At 36.6% G+C, this 20,668-nt stretch overlaps 2 protein-coding genes across 3 annotated transcripts; one reads left to right on the top strand and one right to left on the bottom strand.

Moving 5' to 3' along the window:
• Positions 1–442: 442 nt before the first annotated feature.
• Positions 443–7,993, bottom strand: narfl (nuclear prelamin A recognition factor-like). The gene is made up of 11 exons (XM_084428091.1): positions 7,871–7,993; positions 6,692–6,787; positions 6,413–6,556; positions 6,190–6,322; positions 4,543–4,677; positions 4,323–4,441; positions 3,744–3,873; positions 3,586–3,658; positions 3,370–3,507; positions 1,976–2,133; positions 443–1,168 (listed from the first exon to the last, which is right to left on the bottom strand). The coding sequence occupies exons 1-11, from the start codon at positions 7,934–7,936 to the stop codon at positions 927–929; spliced, it is 1,434 nt and encodes a 477-aa protein (XP_084284217.1). The 5' UTR covers positions 7,937–7,993; the 3' UTR covers positions 443–926.
• A 714-nt stretch (positions 7,994–8,707) lies between these two features.
• Positions 8,708–19,602, top strand: LOC311298385 (hexosaminidase D). 2 transcript variants are annotated; one of them, XM_084421236.1, is made up of 14 exons: positions 8,708–8,904; positions 9,276–9,416; positions 9,536–9,809; positions 9,905–10,014; positions 10,333–10,420; positions 10,613–10,777; positions 12,430–12,613; positions 12,722–12,793; positions 13,069–13,273; positions 16,761–16,843; positions 16,998–17,073; positions 17,151–17,246; positions 17,350–17,439; positions 17,852–19,602. In XM_084421236.1, the coding sequence occupies exons 2-14, from the start codon at positions 9,337–9,339 to the stop codon at positions 18,048–18,050; spliced, it is 1,722 nt and encodes a 573-aa protein (XP_084277362.1). In that variant the 5' UTR covers positions 8,708–8,904; positions 9,276–9,336; the 3' UTR covers positions 18,051–19,602. The 2 variants fall into 2 exon arrangements, with proteins under 2 accessions (XP_084277362.1, XP_084277363.1); XM_084421237.1 differs by having other exon boundaries at positions 8,773–8,904; positions 9,327–9,416.
• The last annotated feature ends 1,066 nt before the right edge of the window (positions 19,603–20,668 follow it).

Genomic DNA, 20,668 nt, shown 5'->3' with positions numbered 1-20,668 from the left:
ACTGCTAGTAAAAGTTAATGTAAGCTATGATTAGCTCGTGCATGCTCTCTCGTGCACACGTTTAATAGGCGTTCCCTCTCGGGAGCAGGTAGAGTGTTGCGCATGTGCGTTTTTGTTAAAAAGTGGAGAGGGCGGTTTTCTAAAATTCGGGAAAATCCTCCGCTATACCTTTAAGTACTAATTGTAAAATACTAATTATGTTGCAATATTTTAACACCAAACAGTCCTGGATCAACTTCATCATGGTATAAAATTATACCATAATTCAAGGTTTATAATCCTGTTTTAAATACCATGTTACACAAATGAAAATAATGTACTGTGCAGGAATTTTAGAAATTTTAATACAAATGTTTTTGTTGTTGCATTTTGGAGAGGAAAAAAAGGATAAATTAAAATGCCCTGAATCAAAATGCCTGATAAAAAAAAAATGAAAAAAGAAATCACAAATGCACACAGATTTATTGAGTAAAATATATGTATAGTTTATTTCCTCAATAAATATAATTACATTCATGGAATGATTATATACAGGGCAACGTTATCATTTTTATTGTCATCATGAATCAAAATGTATTCTCAAAAAGTACTGTTTTCAGTGCATACTACATGGTAACAATGAATTCACAGAAGCATTCAACGCTTTTAAAAAACAAACTCATGGATAAATGAGAGTAAATAAAACAAGGCAACATTCATGGACAAGTGTAAAATACATAAAGGCCGGTTTGATATGTAATCTGAACTCAACGTTCTTCAGCAGATATCTGATAGACGCATATTTGCAGGAAATATTACTTCATCTGTCCATTCAAATGTAATAACATGTATAGCTGGTGTAGTGTCTACTGTGTGTTAGATATTGCCTATAAAAAAAACAAAAAACGCTAACAATGTAGTTGGTTGATCAGTGTCTGGGCAGCTCCTCACCACTTTATAGTGAGGCCACTGTTGTTTTTTTCTACGGCGTGGTACTGCGTGTGCAGTAACTGTCGGGCTTTCTCCTCTCCCACACTCTCCACCCAGCACTGATAGAGTTCAGCCACTCGCGAGTCCTCCTCTGGCGCTGCGGTACGTTCACCGTTGTAAGACTCCTCCACCTGCTGCAGCAACTCTTTGTTGGATTGATCTGATGAAGGTTTGAGCTGACCGCCGCCGTTAAGACATCCTGTGGAGTTCAGTTAAACGCGTTTGTGAATCAGACCTTATTTTAAAACGCTACTAAACAACACTGACTAACATTAAGGGCCCTATTAACGATTTAAGCGCATGGTCTAAAGCTCAAGTGCATTTAGGGCGTTTCCGAATCCACTTTTGCTATTTTAACTACGGGAAAAATGGTCGGCGCTCCCGGCGCATGGCCTAAGAGGGTTGTCCCTATTCTCTTAATGAGTAATGGGTGTGTTTTGGGCGTAACGTGCAATAAACCAATCAGAGGCTCATCTCCCATTCCCTATAAAAGCCAGTTGCGCTCGCACCATGGCGGATTGCTATTTACATGGAATTTACATGGAATTTGCAAGCAGAAAGACCTGATCTGCTCGTGCGAGGTTAAAGCGTGTGAGCATTTACGGGACAAGCCAGATTCCACCATCTTTATGTACACAATAATAATCTTTTACATTGTAATCCTTTTATTTTATTTTTGTGTGCTGCTGTGTGTCCCTATAGGCGCACATTACTAATGTGCTCTTTAACAAAAAAAATATTTCAGTTGCCTCAAAATAGCAACGCGCCAACAATGCGCCTGAACACACCTCGTTTTCAGGCCAGCAGCCCATGGGCACTCAAATGGGCGCAAATGCATTTGCTATTTAAACAACGTGGAGCAGGACGTGAAAATGATAACTGCGTCAGGCTGAAACTAGCAAAAAACACTTGCGTCGAGCCTGGTGTATGATAGAGCCCTAACAGGTTATGCAAGTTTAGAACAAATATTATTCAAGAGAACAGAACTAGTGGCGTAATCTCCTACCTGACGGACATGCCATCACTTCTACAAAGTGGTACGGTGACTTCCCTCTTTTCAGCTTCTGCACCAGGTTCTGAATGTTCCTGAAGCCGTAGGCGGCAGCGAAACGCAGCAGAACTTGACCATCCTTCTCCAGAGTGACTTCCTGGAAGTCCTTGTTTCTGTTTGAACAAAAAGAGAGACTAATAAAATGTACCTTATGTGGCACTACCACGATACACAACTTTTGGAAGTTTTATTTGAAGAACAAACACTTGTTCAGAACAGTCTTTATAAAAAAAATCAAATGCGACAAGCATATTATTCCTTAACAAAGTACTGTGGTAATACCATGGTAAAGGTATCAGGGTATCTTGTTAATACTCAGGCGCTTTGATACATACCATGGAACTGAATGATTATCATATTCATATACCAAGGTATTTACACTGTGCTCCAGTACACTTCAAATAATCCCATGGTATTAAATGGTAACTGCAATTTCTGACCAATTTCCAGTCGTAAAATTGTTTTAAATAGTTATTTTTAAAAATAATTTTATACAGAAATTAGATTCAATTGGTAATCAGTAAATTAGAAATTACTGGGTTTTCTCAAAAGAGAACTTTTAAAAGAACTGGGTGTAACTACTGGCTATTCCATGATATTACCATGATCTAAGGTTATTGTTATTAATAATTTGGACTTTTCCAGACCTGAAAAAAAAAAAAAAAACACACTTTTAAAACTTCTCTCATATTTCTAGGTTTTCCTGGTCTGCGGAAACCCTGATGGAACCATTTAACATTTATTAATTCCAAACTATCTCAACCTTAAAATTAATATTCATTATTTAGGTAATATTTATTAAAATATCAATAAAGTGTATTCACTACCATTCAAAAGTTTGGGTTGGTAACATTTTTTTATGTTTTTGAAAGAAGTCTCTTCTGCTGTATTTGATAAAAAAATAATAATTGTGAAATATTATTACAATGTGAAAGAACTTTTTTCTATTTGAATATATTTTAAAATGTAATTTACTCCTGTGATCAAAGCTGTATTTTCAGCATCATTACTCCAGTCTTCAGAGTCACATGATCCTTCAGAAATCATTATAATATGATGATTTGATCAAGAAACATTTCTTAATATTCAATGTTAAAAAAAATTGTGGAAACCGATACATTTTTAAAGAGATTCATAGTTTAAAAGGACAACATTTATTTTAATTTTAAAATCTTTTGATCAAATTTAATGCATCCTTTATTAATTAAATTAAATGCATCCTTGATTAATAAAAGTATTACTTTCTTTAACAACAACAAAAAAAGACTGACCCCCAACCTTTTGACCGGTAGTGTACATATAACCCAGTTCTGGGATCTTTGTAACAGTATTGCTGTGTTCAGACATACTTCACTGTCTTGTAAGTGAGTTCATCTACTTCAACCCCAAACAGCTGTTTTGCGGCATGTTTGTAGATGTGATGAAGATATCCTCCAGATCCACTTCCTGCGTGACGCAGCAGCTCCTCCCCACATACGTTACTGAACCTAAAAACACACATTCATGTATGACATAATTTCTATTATGTATTAATACTATTGGTTTGGCAAACATGAAGAACTCACATCGTGTCTAAAGGAGCCAACTCCACATCTCTCAAGGACACATTCTCCTCCTCCAACATCTTCAGAACTTCTCCTGTGAACCAAACGCATACAAGATGAGGGACTGAGCCTCGTTGTTGTACACCCGTTCATCTTTTAATGTTGTTAGATTCACTCACCTGAAGTAATAACACAGTCCACCTCTCTGGTCTCAAACTCGCTAAGGTAAAAGTCTGGTCTGGAGGCCTCTAGTTTCTTATCATAGCAGGGCATCACAGTCACATGGTAGATCTTCTGTGGTAAAATACCCTATCAAAGCAAATCATGGAGATTAAATGCCTTTGCACCTTGATTTTGTCATGTAAATTAAAATAGGTGAGACATTTATATATATATATATATATATATATATATATATGACTCACTGTTAACTTAACTGAGAAATATTTAAAGGCTGCCTGTCATTTTATTTACTTATGTTAATACCCAATGTAAATAAAGGTATGTGTTCAATAGTTGTGTGTGTTCCATAGATAAGCCTTTTCTGTGGTACGGACTCTTGTGAAAGCTACAAAAAAAAAGGCTTTACATGTGCAGAGACCAAAGCAAAGTTTATATTCACTATACATAAGAAAATAATGTACAATATAGTTAAACTACAATGAAACAATACATGTTTTTAATGTGGGACTTTGTATTTGGCACAAAGCATTGTGAGCAGTTCCTCCCTCTGTGAACAGAAATTAATTGTTTAGTACCTCCTCAGAGGCAAAATAGCCCTTGACTAGAGATCCCATGATCTGCTGGGGCGAGCGCGTTGTGCTGATGTACGGGAGGACGAATTCACCATGAGTCTTCTCAGCATAGCAAATCCACCCTGGATGAAACACAGAGAATAAATCCATGTTGGACCCATAATAAAGCACACCACCATGAATATTTCAGAAAATAAAAATACAGATTGATTACAGATACTACCTGGACAGGCAGACGCCAGCATCGGTAGGGCCTTCTTGTCCACTTCCTTCCGACTGAATCGCTCCAGAAACTCCTTCTGGCTTTCTAACAGGCTGAAAGAGCGACTGAAGCCGGTCTCAAACACATGATGGACACCTGAAAGATCAGTGTGAAAGAGCACTTTCATGATCTCAATACACAGAGGAGCATATGGAAAGCCATTTAGCAATTTGTCACAATTCCGACAATAGCTCACAAAATAATGTAAGTTATAAACTCCTAATTCTGAGTTTACATCTCACTCTTTTGACTTTATCTCCTAATTCTGAGTTTAGATCTCGCAATTCTGACCTTTTTCCTTGTAATTCTTAGTTTACATTTCGCAATTCTGATTTTTCCCCTCCTAATTCTGAGTCAACATCTCAGAATTCTGACTTTTTCCTTGTAATTCTTAGTTTACATATCATATTTCTGACATTTTTCTTGTAATTCCGAGTCAACATCTCATAATTCGGACTTCTTGTAATTCTAAGTTGACATTTCATATTTCTGACATTTTTCTTGTAATTCCGAGTCAACATCTCATAATTCGGACTTCTTCTTGTAATTCTAAGTTGACATTTCATATTTCTGACATTTTTCTTGTAATTCCGAGTCAACATCTCATAATTCGGACTTCTTCTTGTAATTCTAAGTTGACATTTCATATTTCTGACATTTTTCTTGTAATTCTGAGTTTTCATCTCATAATTCTGACTTTTTTTTCCTCCTAATTCTGAGTTTACATCTCGTAAATCTGAGATTTTTTATTGTAAATCTGAGTCAACATCTCATAATTCTGACTTTTTCCTTTTAATTCTAAGTTTACATATCATATTTCTGACATTTTTCTTGTAATGACGAGTTTACAACTCGTAATTCTGAGATTTTTTTCTTTAAAAAAATGAGTCAACATCTCATAATTCTGACATTTTTCTTGTAATTCTAAGTTTACATATAATAATTCTGAATTTTTTTCTTGTAATTCCGAGTTTTCATCTCATAATTCTGGATTTTTTCCCTCCTAATTCTGAGTTTACATCTCGTAATTCTGAGATTTGTTCTTGTAAATCTGAGTCAACATTTCATAATTCTGACTTTTTCCTTGTAATTCTAAGATTACATTTCATATTTCTGACATTTTTCTTGTAATTCCGAGTTAACATCTTGTAATTCTGAGATTTTTTTTCTTGGAAATCTGAGTCAACATCTCATAATTCTGACATTTTTCTTGTAATTCTAAGTTTACATATTATAATTCTGAAATCTTTTCTTGTAATTCCGAGTTTACATCTCGTAATTTTGACATTTTTCCTCGTAATTCTTAGTTTACATTTCGCAACTCTGATTTTTCCCCTTCTAATTCTGAGTTTTCATCTCATAATTCTTTTTCCTTAGAAATTCTAAACTTGCAATTCTTTTTTTTCCTGCCATGGACTAAAAAATAAAAAAGGTATTTGCAAATTTTGTCTCACCATTCTGAGTTTACACGATTCTCCGAAAGAAAAAAAATTGTAAGAAAAAAGTCGCTATTACCTTTTTTAAATGTATTTTTAATTTCATGGCGGAAATAAGCTTCCATAGGAGGATGTCTTTGACTGATCAGATGAATTGCGGACTCCAACTCACCCAAATTTTTCAGGAATCTGGTGAGTCTGTGGGCCACCTCACTGCTTTTGAGACCGTAGTGTGCAGCTAGAGAGGCTCTTGACTGAGGCGATACAGACACCACCACCACCTTCTGCTCGCTACTGCTAACCTGCTGCTCAGAGACACAAACATGTTTTTAGGTGAACTATTCATTTGGAGCAAAAAGTTAAATGCAGTTTAATGAGTGTAAAGTACTGCACACTTTATTAAGACGTAGCACACGGTACAGTTCCTCATGACTCTGTTGGGTGATAAGGACACTTTCCGCAGACGTGATGCAGCCACTGCAAGCGAGACAGTCGTTCAGCGTAATCTTGGCTTTCTCCAACTTTTCCTTTTGACCATCCTGGGAAATAAGAATATTCAACATATCTATCTAAGGTTACAAATCAAAAACATACTTTGCTTTTTGCTATCAAATGAAACAAGACACAACACCACAATACTGGCTCAAAATAAAAGTCGCATAATTTGTACTCACCTGATGGACCTGAAAATAACTGCCATCATCTTCTATCTGGATTTTAGCCACAGATCTGCCCTGTTTCTTTTCCACCTTTACAGGCTTTACACATTCCTGATAAATTAGGCAAATTAACAGCGGTGACATTATATTCTGGTATACATTACCGTTTAAATGTTTTAAGAACTGAATTTACTTTTAATCAGCAAGGGTGCATAAAATTGACCAAACGTGTCAGTAAAGATATTTATAATGTTACAAAATATTTCCGTTTCAAATAAATGCTTTTCTTTTCAACTTTCTATTCATCAAAGAATTCTGAAAAAAGTATCATGGTTTACAATGATACTGTTTTCAACATGGATAATGACAACACGGGAATAAATTACATTTTTAAATATATTCAAATAGAAAACAGTTATTTTAAATTGTAATAATATATTTTACAATATTATTGTTTTTACTATATTTTTGATCAACTAAATGCAGCCTTGGTGAGCAGAAGAGAGTCATTTCAAACTCATTCCTGACCCCAAACTTAGACACTTAGGTCATAGTTAAAAATGTACGACTGTTATTGATTTAGATGACAAATATATGATATGTCAAAATATCAAACCAAGTGTTATCGGCAATAATTTTTTATTAAATGGTGTAGCAGTAAATTTCAGTGCATGACAAACTGTCAAAATAAATTTTGAATAGAATATAATATCCAACAAACTTGTGTTTGTCACCTGTTTTGTTTTAAAGTTATGTTTGCACTGTTTTTCTTACAAATAAAACACTTGGTTGGATATTTTATCTAATGCAGTGACATTTAAGTGTGCCTGAAGTGTACAGAAACTTTTTAGGACCACTGTACATTAATTTTATATACAGTAGTTGGCAGTCTGGCAGATCATTAGGTTTTAGACAGTCACTTTCTGTACCTGACAGAGTAAATAATGTGTGCCCATCCTTAGGAGCTCGAACTAGGCAAATGTTATTGATAATAAGCATTTACCGTATTTACAAGACTAAAAACCTGTCAGAAACATGTGTCACTCTTTTAGAAACGGTATCGTTATCTGTATACAATGTTACAATCAGCTGACCATTTTTTTGCCCAACATATTAAGCTGATTAAATGTAAATGCGTTAAATTAACACAAATGTGGCTGCTTTTAATGTTACGGACAAAAACAACAATTCAACCTGAGACGGAGTGATAAAATCATCCAGATCCGTGAGCTGAAGCACACCGCTGAAATGCGACGCCATTGTTTTTTACTGCTACCCGTATGCCTGTGCTGTGGTTGGTAGGGCTCTGAGAATGACTTCTAAACTTTCCAATCGTAGACCGCTTAATAGAGGCTCTGCCCAATCAAAGCAAACAGTAAGAGGATAAGGGCGGGACTTAAAAGAAATCAGCTGATATGACTACAGGTCAACTGTATAAGCCTTTGTCACATGTCACACTGGTGTATTCATTCAACGTTTTTGCATTTGACATATTTTCATATAAGACAAACATCTTATTGTTTTTCTAAAAAAAACATTGAGATTAAACTATTTAACTTAATGCTGATTATGCAATTTATAAGCATGTAATAGCTACATTAATATAATGCAAAATACCAATTTCACTAGTGCTCTCAGATTCGGACTTTCTAAAATATAACTGGCAAAAGATCGTTAGATCGTTTTTGTCTTAAAAATAATATTTAGATAATGCTTTAGCTGGAGTATATCATGTAGCCTAATAGCAGGGCTCCGATGTTACGTTCTTGACATGTAATGTCAACTGACAGCTTTTCTTTTTTTCTTTTTCTTTTTTGTTGTTGTTGTTGTTGTTGTTGTTGTTTTTGAACAACGGTAAGCCATGTTTGTTGTACTGTAGTAACTGGTATTATTTATATGCGCATGTATAAGACATATTACGATCGCCTATCGGAATAACACACGTCGTAAAGTGTCGATGTGACGCGCACCCTTACTTTCACTGTCAGGTGTTCGCTTCTGGTCAAGTGAGTTTGCCAACCAACCATCTGTCATGTCATCATAAATTGCAAATAAGCTTCCGTGAGAACGTCACACGGTTAAACAGGTTGAGCCAGGGTTGAAATTGTTTAGATTTCAAGCGCACAAATGCACTTGCACAAGAAACTACTCACGGAAGTAAATGTATGTCTGCTTTGCTGCATCAAAAAGGATTAATTTTCCCTAAAGAATTGATGATCTTTTCCAAAGTAAGTAGGCGTTTCGATATTTCTAGAGTAATAGCAAGATGCATCCATTTATAAAGCCTCTATGTTAGGAAAACATTTCTCCTGTAAGTCAGAATTGTGAGAAAATAAATAAAATGCATGCTGTATCTACGTTGCTTATTGATGCATTTTCTTTTTTTAAACCAGACCATTTGCTAATTTGCATTTGTAAAGTGCTTTCAAAGTGTTTTATGATGATTATGATTATTACTATAAATACATATATTTAGTAATAAATACGTATTTAGAAGAGGAGGTTTTTTTTTCTATTGATATTATAAACACTAACAGGTAAAACATTTTAGCTTGCCATTATGTGTTGCGCTTTCCAATGCAAATTTTGTATTTTAAAGGTCACCTGAGTTTAAAGCCTGCCTTATATGGTTTATCCCATCCACCTGCAGAGACACTAACATGAACAATCAAAAGTTACTGAGGTTAATCATCGGCGGGTTGGTGATTGTTACCATTTGGAAATTTATCTTTAGCCAAAGGTGAGGATTGTAGGTCTCAAAGGTCTCCATGTACACGCATGCATCCTTGCATCTTTCAAACCAGGCTTCATTGTCCCAAACAAGCTCGTAATTGCAGTTTATTTCCCCTTTATTTATAGCTCAAGCAAAGGCACAAGTGGAAAGACACACCAAACCATACAAGTTAGTAAGTTCTGGGCTGACCAGCGTGTCCCGCAGCTGAATTTGGATAAAAAACAGGAAGATCCTGAGAATAACGAACATACGGTGGTTCAGCCAGTGGAAAAAAACATGATCCAGTCAAACCAAGAGGAGTTTGAGCCAGATGTTCCTGACGATACACAGACAGATCCACTAAAGATTGTACACTTAGATCTGAAAGGTGCAGCACCCAAAGTCACGTACCTCAAAGAGGTGGGAATCAGTGTATGCAAACTGGATTGTGTTTCAAACGTGATGTGTGTATGAATAGTGTCCTTTTTAAAGTTTCCCTTCGTGTTCTTTAACAGATATTCCCTCTACTGTCATCTCTGGGTGCTAATGGGATATTGCTGGAATATGAGGATATGTTTCCCTATGAGGGGGAGCTCGCAATTCTCAAATCAAGCTTTGCGTACAGGTGTGTTACTGATTCTGAGCTTCTGATGGGCTGAACTTGACTTAATTTGACTAAAAATTTTCAATTCCATTATTTACTCACTCTCATGTCATTCCAAAGCTGTGTGCGGTGATTTTTTGTGGAATGCAAAAGTAGGTATCCTGAAGAATAGTTACTGTATGCAGCACTTTTCCATAAACATTTTTGGGTGAACTGTTGTTATAATATATTCAGTGATCATAATCTCATGATTTGTGCCTCTTTCTCTTAATTGCTTTCTCTTAATCTCTATTTACACGTATTTTCCCCACTTGTTTGTCTTTACTGTTTACGGTAAAGTCCGGAAGATATAGAGGAAATTAAGTCACTTGCCAAACAGCACAAGCTTGAACTAATTCCTCTTGTGCAGGTGTTCGGACACATGGAGGCAAGTACAGAAGAAGCTAATTATCATTAAACTACATACTTCAGTAAAGCGCTAAAGGCACCTTTACATCTTTTACATGTTTGGAGGCAAAACTCATTCAAATGCCGTAGATGCATTGTGATTTTACTTGACTTTATTAGCATGCTTAACACTCCTGCTTACACTTAACCAGTCTTTCTGTTCACATTTCAGTTTGTGTTAAAACACAAGAAGTATTTCAGATTGAGAGAAGTGGAAATGTTTCCCAATAGCCTAAACCCTCTGGCCCCAGAAAGCATGGAACTTGTTCAGGACATGTTAACTCAAGTTATGAAGAAGCACCGGGAATCACGGTGGTTCCACATTGGAGCTGACGAGGTCGGTGGATCTTTATTCTTTACGGATCAGTTAAAAACGGTCGTTTCATGAAAGAAAGAAAAATAACTGAAAGGCATGATCAGATTGTTTTAATTTTTGAGTGAATGATTTTTATCCACTGTCAGTGTTGGGGAAGTTACTTTTAAAAGTAATGCATTATAATATTTTGTTACTCCCTAAAGCTTTGTTACTTTTTCTCATCTGGGTTGGGCTGGGCTTGCTTGTTTGTTTTTCAATAACAAAAAAAGTTATATTCCTGACAAATGTAAAGGCCCTTTAACACCAAAAGTTAAACGAATAAACCTCATCTGTACGAATAAGCCACCTCTATACAGTAGTGGGTGCCGCTCAAGCAATCCTTTTGTCATGATTCCTGTTCTGTGCCATGTTTTGTAGTCCTTTGTAGGTTTTCTTGTTTATTAGTCTCCCCAGGTGTTTCTGATTAACCAAGCCTCCTTGTTATCTTGTTTAGCTTGTTTGCCTGTGTATTTAAACCTCTGTGCTTCAGTTGTTGTTTGTCGGTCGTTGTAGCTGTTGCTTGTTGCTATTTCAGGTTCCTGTTTCATGATCCTGTCCTGAGTTCCGTTGTTTGCCCTGGATTACCTGTTTGTCTTATTAAAGTCGTGCTTGCATGTGGATTCTCTCTCTCCGCTTCGTTCCTACCTCATCGTTACACCTTTTAGCTGTTCTGCCATTCTGGACTGCGTTTCCCGTACAACGACGTAACTCGCTGCTTAGCATAACTACCATAGTGCGATGCATTGTTGAAGAAATCAACTTGCTAGTCACAACTGTTTCCCGAAAACCGTATTTTTCGCAAATTGGTTAATAAAGTGAGATTAAATACATAAAGTATATTTGTGTGATTGAGCATATTTGGAAAAATATCTCAGATATTTCCTTGTAAATTTAAAAGTAATGCATTACTTTACAATTTACTTGAAAAAAAGTAATCTGATTACATAACTCATGTTACTTGTAATGCGTAACCCCCAGAGCTGTCCACTTTCGATAAAATACATCTAGGTGCGTGGCCTGGGCGAAAGCGAAGATAACAACATAACTTGCGACCATATTTGGCTACCGATGCTTTTGGGAAACGCACCCCTGGATTGCAGAGGAACACAATGCAGGAGAAGAAAGTTCAACATTCTTTCTTCAGCAATATATATTTTTTAAATTAACACATGTGATGCTTATCTATAGTTATTTTTGCTTAGTACTATCGGTTGAATTAGATCATCAAATGTCAACAGCAAAGACATTGGTTAATAAAGTGAGATTAAATGCATAAAGTATATTTGTGTAATTGAGCATAGTTGAAAAAGTATCTCAGATTTTTTCTTGTAAATTTAAAAGTAATGCATTGCTTTACTATTTACATCTGATTACAAGTATTATTAATTACATGTTCTTGTTACATATGTAGCATGTAATTACGTAATAATAACAGTAAATTATGCATAATTACATACCAAATCCTAATCCTACCCAAACCCTGTCTACTATAGTAAGTACATGTAGTTGCTTAATATTACTCAGTACTTAAATATATAATTACACTGTAACAATGACACCTTAAAATAAAGTGTAACCCATAACTCATGTTACTTGTAATGCGTAACTGTCCACTTTTGATATAATACATTTAGGTGCGTGGCCTGGGCGAAAGCGAAGATTCGAAGCGCTGGTTGGAGGCCAACAATGGAGACATGGGAAGGCTGTTCCTCAATCATGTGACCGCAGTGGCGAAATTTATGACCAAACTGAAGCGAGGAATCAAGCTGATCTTGTGGGATGACATGTTTAGGAAGCTCAGCTCCAAATCTATCAAAGGTTTAATGCAAGCCTTTAAATTCATTATTTCTTTAAATTGCAGGTGTCAATTTTGATAAATTCAGTGTATCCAAATTATTGTGTAATATTTTTGGTTCTGATTTTTAGAATCAGGTTTGCAAGATCTTGCATCGCCAATGATATGGATGTACAACCAAAACATGAACGTGAAGGAGATCGGTGAGGCCATCTTCTGTGTCTTATAAATGACAAAGTCAACATGAAAATATTGCCCCAATTTATTCGCTTAAAACATATTCCATATTGTGAATGATTCATCTATGCATATTATTCAGAAAAAAAAAAAATTCTCTTTGTAGTCTTTTATAAAAACTTTAAAAATTCACATATGACACGATTCACCTTCTTTATGAAACAATGAATAACCTTTCCCACCCCAAACTTTTGAAATTTGTAAAAAAAATTCTCAAACTATATTTACTTATTGTTTGTAGGTAACTATATCTCTAAGTATGAGGAGGCTGGATTTCAGGGCGTGTGGTTTGCTAGTGCTTTTAAAGGAGCCTCTGGAATTGACCAGACATGGACTCCAATCAATCACCATTTAAAAAACCACCTACAGTGGCAGGAAGTGATTACATCCATGCCGCAGTACAAGTCTGTGAGATTCCAAGGCATTGTGCTGACTGGCTGGCAGAGGTACGCTTGCAGTTTTACTCGATTGTTTCTTCAAATATTTTGTGCCATTAAACGTGCAATAACGCAAACTGTAAAAGGTGGAAAAGTTTTAGGAACTCCCAAACCTAAAGGATTACAGTGTTTGCGATCTAGTAAATCAGTGGTTCCCAAACTTTTTACAGTGGCGTACCCCCGAGGCAATTAACATTATTCTGCATACCCCCTCTCTTCCACTTCTCCACTTCCACCTTTTCCATTAAGGGACCATATTTGCCCCCTTAAATTGATGTTACAGTGCATTTTAAATAACTTCATATAATAAATGTTTTAAACAAAAACAAAAATTCAATAGAGAAATATGCAATGATGGTAAAAACGAAGTGATAACAAGCGAAGCCAGTAGGTGGCGCCAAGTTAATGAGTGAGTCATCGAGTCATTCATTCATTCATTCATTCACTAACTAAGCAAGTGGCTGTATTTATGAATGGGTCATTGAATCATTGTCTCTCACGATTCACCGATGTGTGTTGAAAACGTCTCCGGTTACCTAACGTAACCTTGGTTCCTTGAGAGGAGGAAACTAGACATTTTGTCAGAGCTTGCGCTATGGGGTTGCCCCGTCCGAATCTACTGAAGCCTTATGAAATCTCGTGGGCGAAAATTCACCGGCCAATACCATTCAAGCGAGCGAAATAGAGGCGGGCTCACCCGCACTATAAGGCGGTGCTGGACTCAAAATCTTTGGACTAAAGCAGAGTGCAGAATCCTAAAACACTCAGATTCCAGGTTTACATTCTGACTCTGTGGTACAAATAAATAGCGGTTTACAACTTATATAATGTTTTTTTCTTAATAATCTTTAATAAAAAAAAAAATCTTAAACCATATCATCAAAATCAATCACTTAGACAACACCACCATGTCGGTGGGGCTGAAACCATTTAAGACGAAGGCTGAGTGTTGCTTTCAGCTAACTTGATTCCTCATGCACAGACAATACATCAGATGCAAGTAAGCAACATTTAGGCTATAATAACACGTGTATAAAGTAATATGCATAGTAAGGTGCCTCGTAGCACATCTGGTATAGGTTTTTCCACAAATACTACCAGTGTGGGCAAAACCAAAAAGCTATGACTGATTCCCGTCTGTTCTTATTTCACCATGAATGTGTACAACAGCAATGCACATAGATTTAACCTACAAGGGCCATAATTTGTGCAGAGCCAGAGAAGCTGCAGTGTTTATGCCTGTGACAACAGACTGTGAACCAGCTACAGTATACCACCTAGTTAAACACCACTTTTCAGGGGCTTTAACAACTGTTAGGAACAATTTGTACACATGAACACCATCCAAGTTGAACACCATCCAAAAATGCCGTTCGCTAAAGGGATACTCCACTTTTTTTTGGAAATAGGCTCATTTTACAACTCCCCCAGAGTTAAACAGTTGAGTTTTACCACTTTTAGCATAGCTTAGCATAGCTCATTGAATCAGACAAGACCATTAACATCTCTCTCAAAAAAATGACCAAAGAGTTTCGATATTTTTCCTATTTAAAACTTGACTCTTCTGTAGTTACATCGTGTACTAAGACCGACGGAAAATGAAAAGTTTCGATTTTCTAGGCTGATATGGCTAGGAACTATACTCTCATTCCTGCGTAATAATCAAGAAACTTTGCTGCCGTACCATGAGTGCAGCCTGAAAATAGTCCCCAGCTCTGTAACTTCCAACATGACCGGGACTAAGTTTGTCTAACCTATTAGACCTATTTTCAGGCGCTGCGTCATATCATTACGCCTGCTGCACTCATGGTACGGCAGCAAAGTTTCTTGATTATTACGCAGGAATGAGAGTATAGTTCCTAGCCATATCAGCCTAGAAAATAGCAACTTTTCATTTTCTGTAGGTCTTAGTACACGATGTAACTACAGAAGAGTCAAGTTTTAAATAGGAAAAATATCGAAACTCTTTGGTCATTTTTTTGAGAGGGATGCTAATGGTCTTGTCCGATTCAATGATCTATGCTAAGCTATGCTAAAAGTGGTACCGCCAGACCCGGAGATCGGCTGAATGGATTCGAAAACGGTAAAACTCTGGGGGAGTTGTAAAATGAGCCTATTTCCCAAAAAAGTGGAGTATCCCTTTAAGTAATGAAGCAGGTAGATATAATCCTCTTGCAAAGGCAAAATTGCAGTGCAAGTGAGGAAACATTTAAATCACAGGACTGCCCAGAGTGCTCAGCAGTTGGTCATGTAGAGCGGCGAGGTGATCAGCCTTTTTGTGCCATTTGGCATTTTTATTGCCAGGACATTCTACAGGGCGAACATGAAAATGATTAGCGACATGCCGATTGACATGCGCTATCTCAACATGAAAGTTGACATATTTTAGGTTCACTAATCCAGCCCCCCTGGCCAAACCTGCGCGAGGATCTGTTTCAATGTGCTCATTTGAACGCATGCTTTGACAGCGTTATTTGGTCCAAGATAGGATTGGAACCGCCATTTGTCAGGGCCCGGACAGTAGCCTGCCACACTTCTGTATAACATGACAGAAGCTAAAGAATTTTGTGTCTAAAACAATGCAATTTGCCGCTTGAACACTACACACCCATATGAAAAACAGATGGACAGCCGGTTTTTATCACAGAAGGCAACAAATACGGAGTATTTTGTGCCTTAAACAGGACAGTCCGCCACTCTGAGACGCCTCTATTTTGCAATTATTTCATACGGCTTCAGTAGATTTAAGGAAGGAGGGGATTACCCCATAACGCCAGATCTGACGCAATGCCGAGTGAACTGAACTCGAAATGGATCTGCTGTGTCTTTCATTGGAACTATTATTTTGTTGCAAAATAGAGCAAACAATACTGAGAATAGTACATCACTTAATATTACCATTTTGTTTGTTGAACTGTTGTATAAAATCAATGTCACATTTGCAATCGTGTGGATATTTGGGAAAAAATGCATTCTTGCTCCTATTACCAACATTAAAAACAATAAGAACTCACACAGGGTATGTTTTTGTATCGAAGAGAGTTTGAGTCTTATATAGATCTGTATGCACAGTCTGTGTCTGTATTTGTTCTCCGTGCTAGTAAATCACTTTTACAAAGGTACATTGTCAAGAACGGCCGTTATGTAAATTTGCTTATTTAATAAAGTCAGACTGCACGCAACCTATCATATGCACGCTCTGCTTGTGTGGATGCAGTCAGTTTTGATCTCAAAAGATGAGGTAATTTGATTGGATCTCATGTATTTGACCTTTTACGGCATTTTGCCTGTCAGAAATGCATGCTCGGTTTTAATGTTATTTTAAGGTGGTGTAGAATTAAATGAACGGCAAAAACACGGCATTTTGTTTACGCATCCCCTCTGTTAATTCACATACCCCAGTTCGGGAACCACTGTAGTAAATGAATAAGCATTGCGTATCAACAACAGTAGACTATTACTATGGTTAATGAAAAACTGAAAATGTGTGTTTAAGGTATGAGCATCACACTGTGCTGTGTGAGCTCCTCCCGGTGGCCATCCCTTCTCTGGCTGTCTGTCTTCAGACACTAAAATATGGTGAGTATTTATGAAATCCATGTATATGGATATATGGTGTATATGGATTATGCTGACCAACACATTTTATTTCAGGAATGGTTAAGTATGGGAATAAAATCATATGTGAGGTATTGCAACGGTATCATGCTGTCATGTGTTTTGTGTGTGTTAGGTTCATTTGATGCCAAGGCACAGAGTGAAGTACAACGTATTATTGGCTGTGAAATTCAGCTGAGCAAAAATGAGTGGTATGAAAATGTTTACACACACACACACACACACACACCCACTGTTTGTCACAGATCTGTTCTTGAATGTTCTGCAGTAAGGGTGTATCCTTTCCTGGCTCAGATGTTTATGAAATGGTGAAGAAGATCAACGACAACCTTGAGAGTTCAGTCAAAAAGATCATGCAAAGCTAGTGAGTGATCAGAAAAATATGAGCTCAAATGACATTCACTCAGCGCATAAGCCAGTATTAATTCTCTTTCACTTGGTTGTTTTGTTGCTCTTGTGTTGTGCAGCCATTTCAGGGGATCATTTAGTTCTTATCATCGCAAACACAACTTTGCAAACCCTCGGAATCTTGCATTTTTCAAAGATGAACTGAAAAAGTAAGATTTTATTTTTTTAATCTGTCATATTTTTTATAAATATTTCATAAAACATTTTGGTTATTATTTAGATACAGGTTTCCCACAGTCATAGTGAGCCAGTTGTTGTTTTGAGACGGTTCTTTTCACTGAAGTTCTCAGAAACGGTTCACAAATGATGGTCATTAATGAATTGGTCTGTATCAATTTGTTTAATCCTTCTCCGGTAATTACAACAGGAGAGGTCATGCAACACTCATGAATGTATTTGTCACAATGTATGTTTGCTATCAGGTGTAGGAGATTATTATAAACCATAAACTAGAAATTCTGGTTCAAAGAGTTGATCTAGTAAAGCTTGTTCATGCTGTGGGGTGCGTAAAGTCAAACATATTTACAGTAACCTAAATATTTTGCTTTTCTTCCTTGTCAGATTGATGAATGAATGGGATTCCTTTTTAATAACTTTCCAGCAAATTATGGATGCTATCTTCTACCCAGACACATTAGAAGAGTGGTTGGAAGAGAACGTCAACGAACACATAGAAAGACTTAATAAAATGGTGGTTGACGTAGAACGAATCATTAAACTCAATGGACAGCCAAAGGCTGATGCCTTGGAAACTAGGTGAAACGGACAAGCGGACCAACAGGGAGTATATTCCAAAATGTGACTTTCAAACCTGTCGTGCTCTTAGTAACAGGTGTTTTTTTTTCTACCTCAGGGATCCTGCTTATTTCCTGAAGGCTTCGCTGGTAGTGGTAATAACATTAAAAGTAGTACTCTAAAAAAGTACTGTAATTACACTAGGGGAGACCGGGGATGGTTGTAACACGGGTCACTTGTAACAGTTCCAATCTGTCCAATCAGGAACTAGTTACAAATCCCCTGATCCACTTCGCACATGCTCAGTTTAGTCCTTATTCCACATGTAATAAAGTAGAGCCCTGTGGCAAACACAGCAGACGAGAGTGGAAAAACCAATTTTGAGGTATGAAAGTAACTTTTTTACTTTATTTTTGTTATGGGAATTTCTGCTTTATAGTTAAACTCATCAAATTTAAATTATGTTTATTGTGTATCTGTGTAGATCTATTTTCCATGCAAGTTGTTAGTGCTAATGTTTTGCCTGTTAGCTGTAAGGGGAGCTATATGGCTACATGACTCTGGGTTAGTTGTAACAACAATGAAACGTTACAACCTATCCCTAACACCTTACACACACACACGTTCAATTAAAATTTTATTATGGCCAATACTATAACTGACAGTAACAAACATACACACACACACACACACACACACACACACACAATGTTGCAACAGTAACAAACATGCTTACACACAAACAATGTTTGTGTTCAAGTTAAATTTATAATGGTCAATTACTAGAGTGACACACACAGACACACACATCAGTTATATTGAAAAGTCAGTCTTGGATAAAAAGCTTTCAAAATCCTTATTTCATTATGTTACATATCACCCCGTTGGATCTCATAATGTTACATCTCACCCTAGGGTAGCCTATGTTACAACTAACCCAGACTATGGGGTGAATTGTAGCATTTCACTCCTCGTGTTTGAAACTAAACCATGCATTTTCTGTTTGTGTTGCAAAGATAATAGCAATGTATGTCATTTGATAGCAGACACTTGTAACTAGTTTGAACACACTGGCTTAAAAGTACTCCCAAGATATAGACAGAAAGGTAAAAAATGTTACAACCATCCCCGGTTTCCACATATGCATGCACTTCTTGAAGAAGTGTACTCTGGGCATTGGTGCCTTGACAGCAGCCCCTCACGGACGACTGCTGTCACATATAATAAAACAAACACAAGTCCAGGCCTGTCGTAGCTCCTCCTTTTATGCTTCCGCTCCTCCGTGAGAGATACGAGACCGGTGCGTCTCACAGGTGTCGCTCATCAGCAATCACGCCACCGGCCTCGCGCCGTTCTCCCACGGCCCTCGTCCTGCTCGCCACAGTTCCATAAAAAAAAGCATTAAACCTGAAAACCTGCTGGTTCTGGAGCTTATTTTGCACTATGATACTGCATTATAATACTTATATTGCATTATAATAACTACAACATGATTTGCATGAACATGATTTGCTTGAAATTGTTTCATTTCTGTGTTTTGAGGGGTTTACAATGTAGAATAAAAAATGGTTAAATGTATTTTGTACTTGTATTGTTTTCATTGCTTATTAATGCAAAATCTCAACAACATTTAAGATTGAATAGTTTCTATGCTTCCAGTATTCACACTATACATTCCACAGTGAATATAGGGCCAGTTATAAAATATGTCTCTGAGAGTTGTGAAGGAAAGTCAGCGTACACATGTGTGATAATCATTTATCACTGCGTTGTTACTTATCTCTGTGATCATGTTAAAGTATGAAGGAAACTAATATTTCACTTCTATTTTCAGAGTTCTCAAGTCTAACATCACAAATATGACAGTTTTGTGACAGATAATTTAATAGATAAGCATAGTAATCTACTGTTCATTAAGAATATTTACTTAATAGGCTATATTTTTATATATTATATTTGATTATTTGTATTCCTTTCTATTTAAAGCACTTTGAATTGCCATAGTGTATGAAATGTGCTATAAAAATAAACTTGCCTTGCCTTGCCTTATATAAAAAAAATTGTGTTTTGGGGTTTGGACCAAACATAATAATGAAATGACTTTGTTTGTGGCGATGTCCTATACGTGAACAAATTGTTATTTTGAGTCAGGTATTGTCAATGGATCCGAGACAGAGAACTGAAAGCTATAGCTGATAGTAACTTAGGGAACACTAAAGGGATAGTTCACCCAAAAATGAAAAATGTGTCATCATTTACTCACCCTCATGTTGATCCACACCTGTATGAGTTTCTTTCCTCTGTTGAACACAAAAGAGGATATTTTGAAGAATTTTGGTAACCAAACAGTTGACAACACCCATTGACTCACATAGTAGAAAAAAAAAAAAAAAACTACTATGGAAGTCAATGGGTGCCAGGGTCAACTGTCTGGTTTAAGGTTACCAACATTCGTGAAAACATATTTTTACTTCAACAGAGGAAAGAAATTCATACAAGTTTTGGAACAACAAGAGGGTGAGTAAACGATGACAAACTATGAGCTATCCCTTTAAGGCAGAAAAAAAGTCCAAAATAAATGTAGCCTGGGATTGGACACATGAAATTACGATTAACATACGTATCAAATATAACTATATATTA

Source organism: Rutilus rutilus, assembly GCF_951802725.1.
Source record: "Rutilus rutilus genome assembly, chromosome: 1".
Taxonomy (NCBI): domain Eukaryota; kingdom Metazoa; phylum Chordata; class Actinopteri; order Cypriniformes; family Leuciscidae; genus Rutilus; species Rutilus rutilus.
Note: the sequence above shows the minus strand (reverse complement) of the source record. Positions and strands in the feature narration are given on the sequence as shown.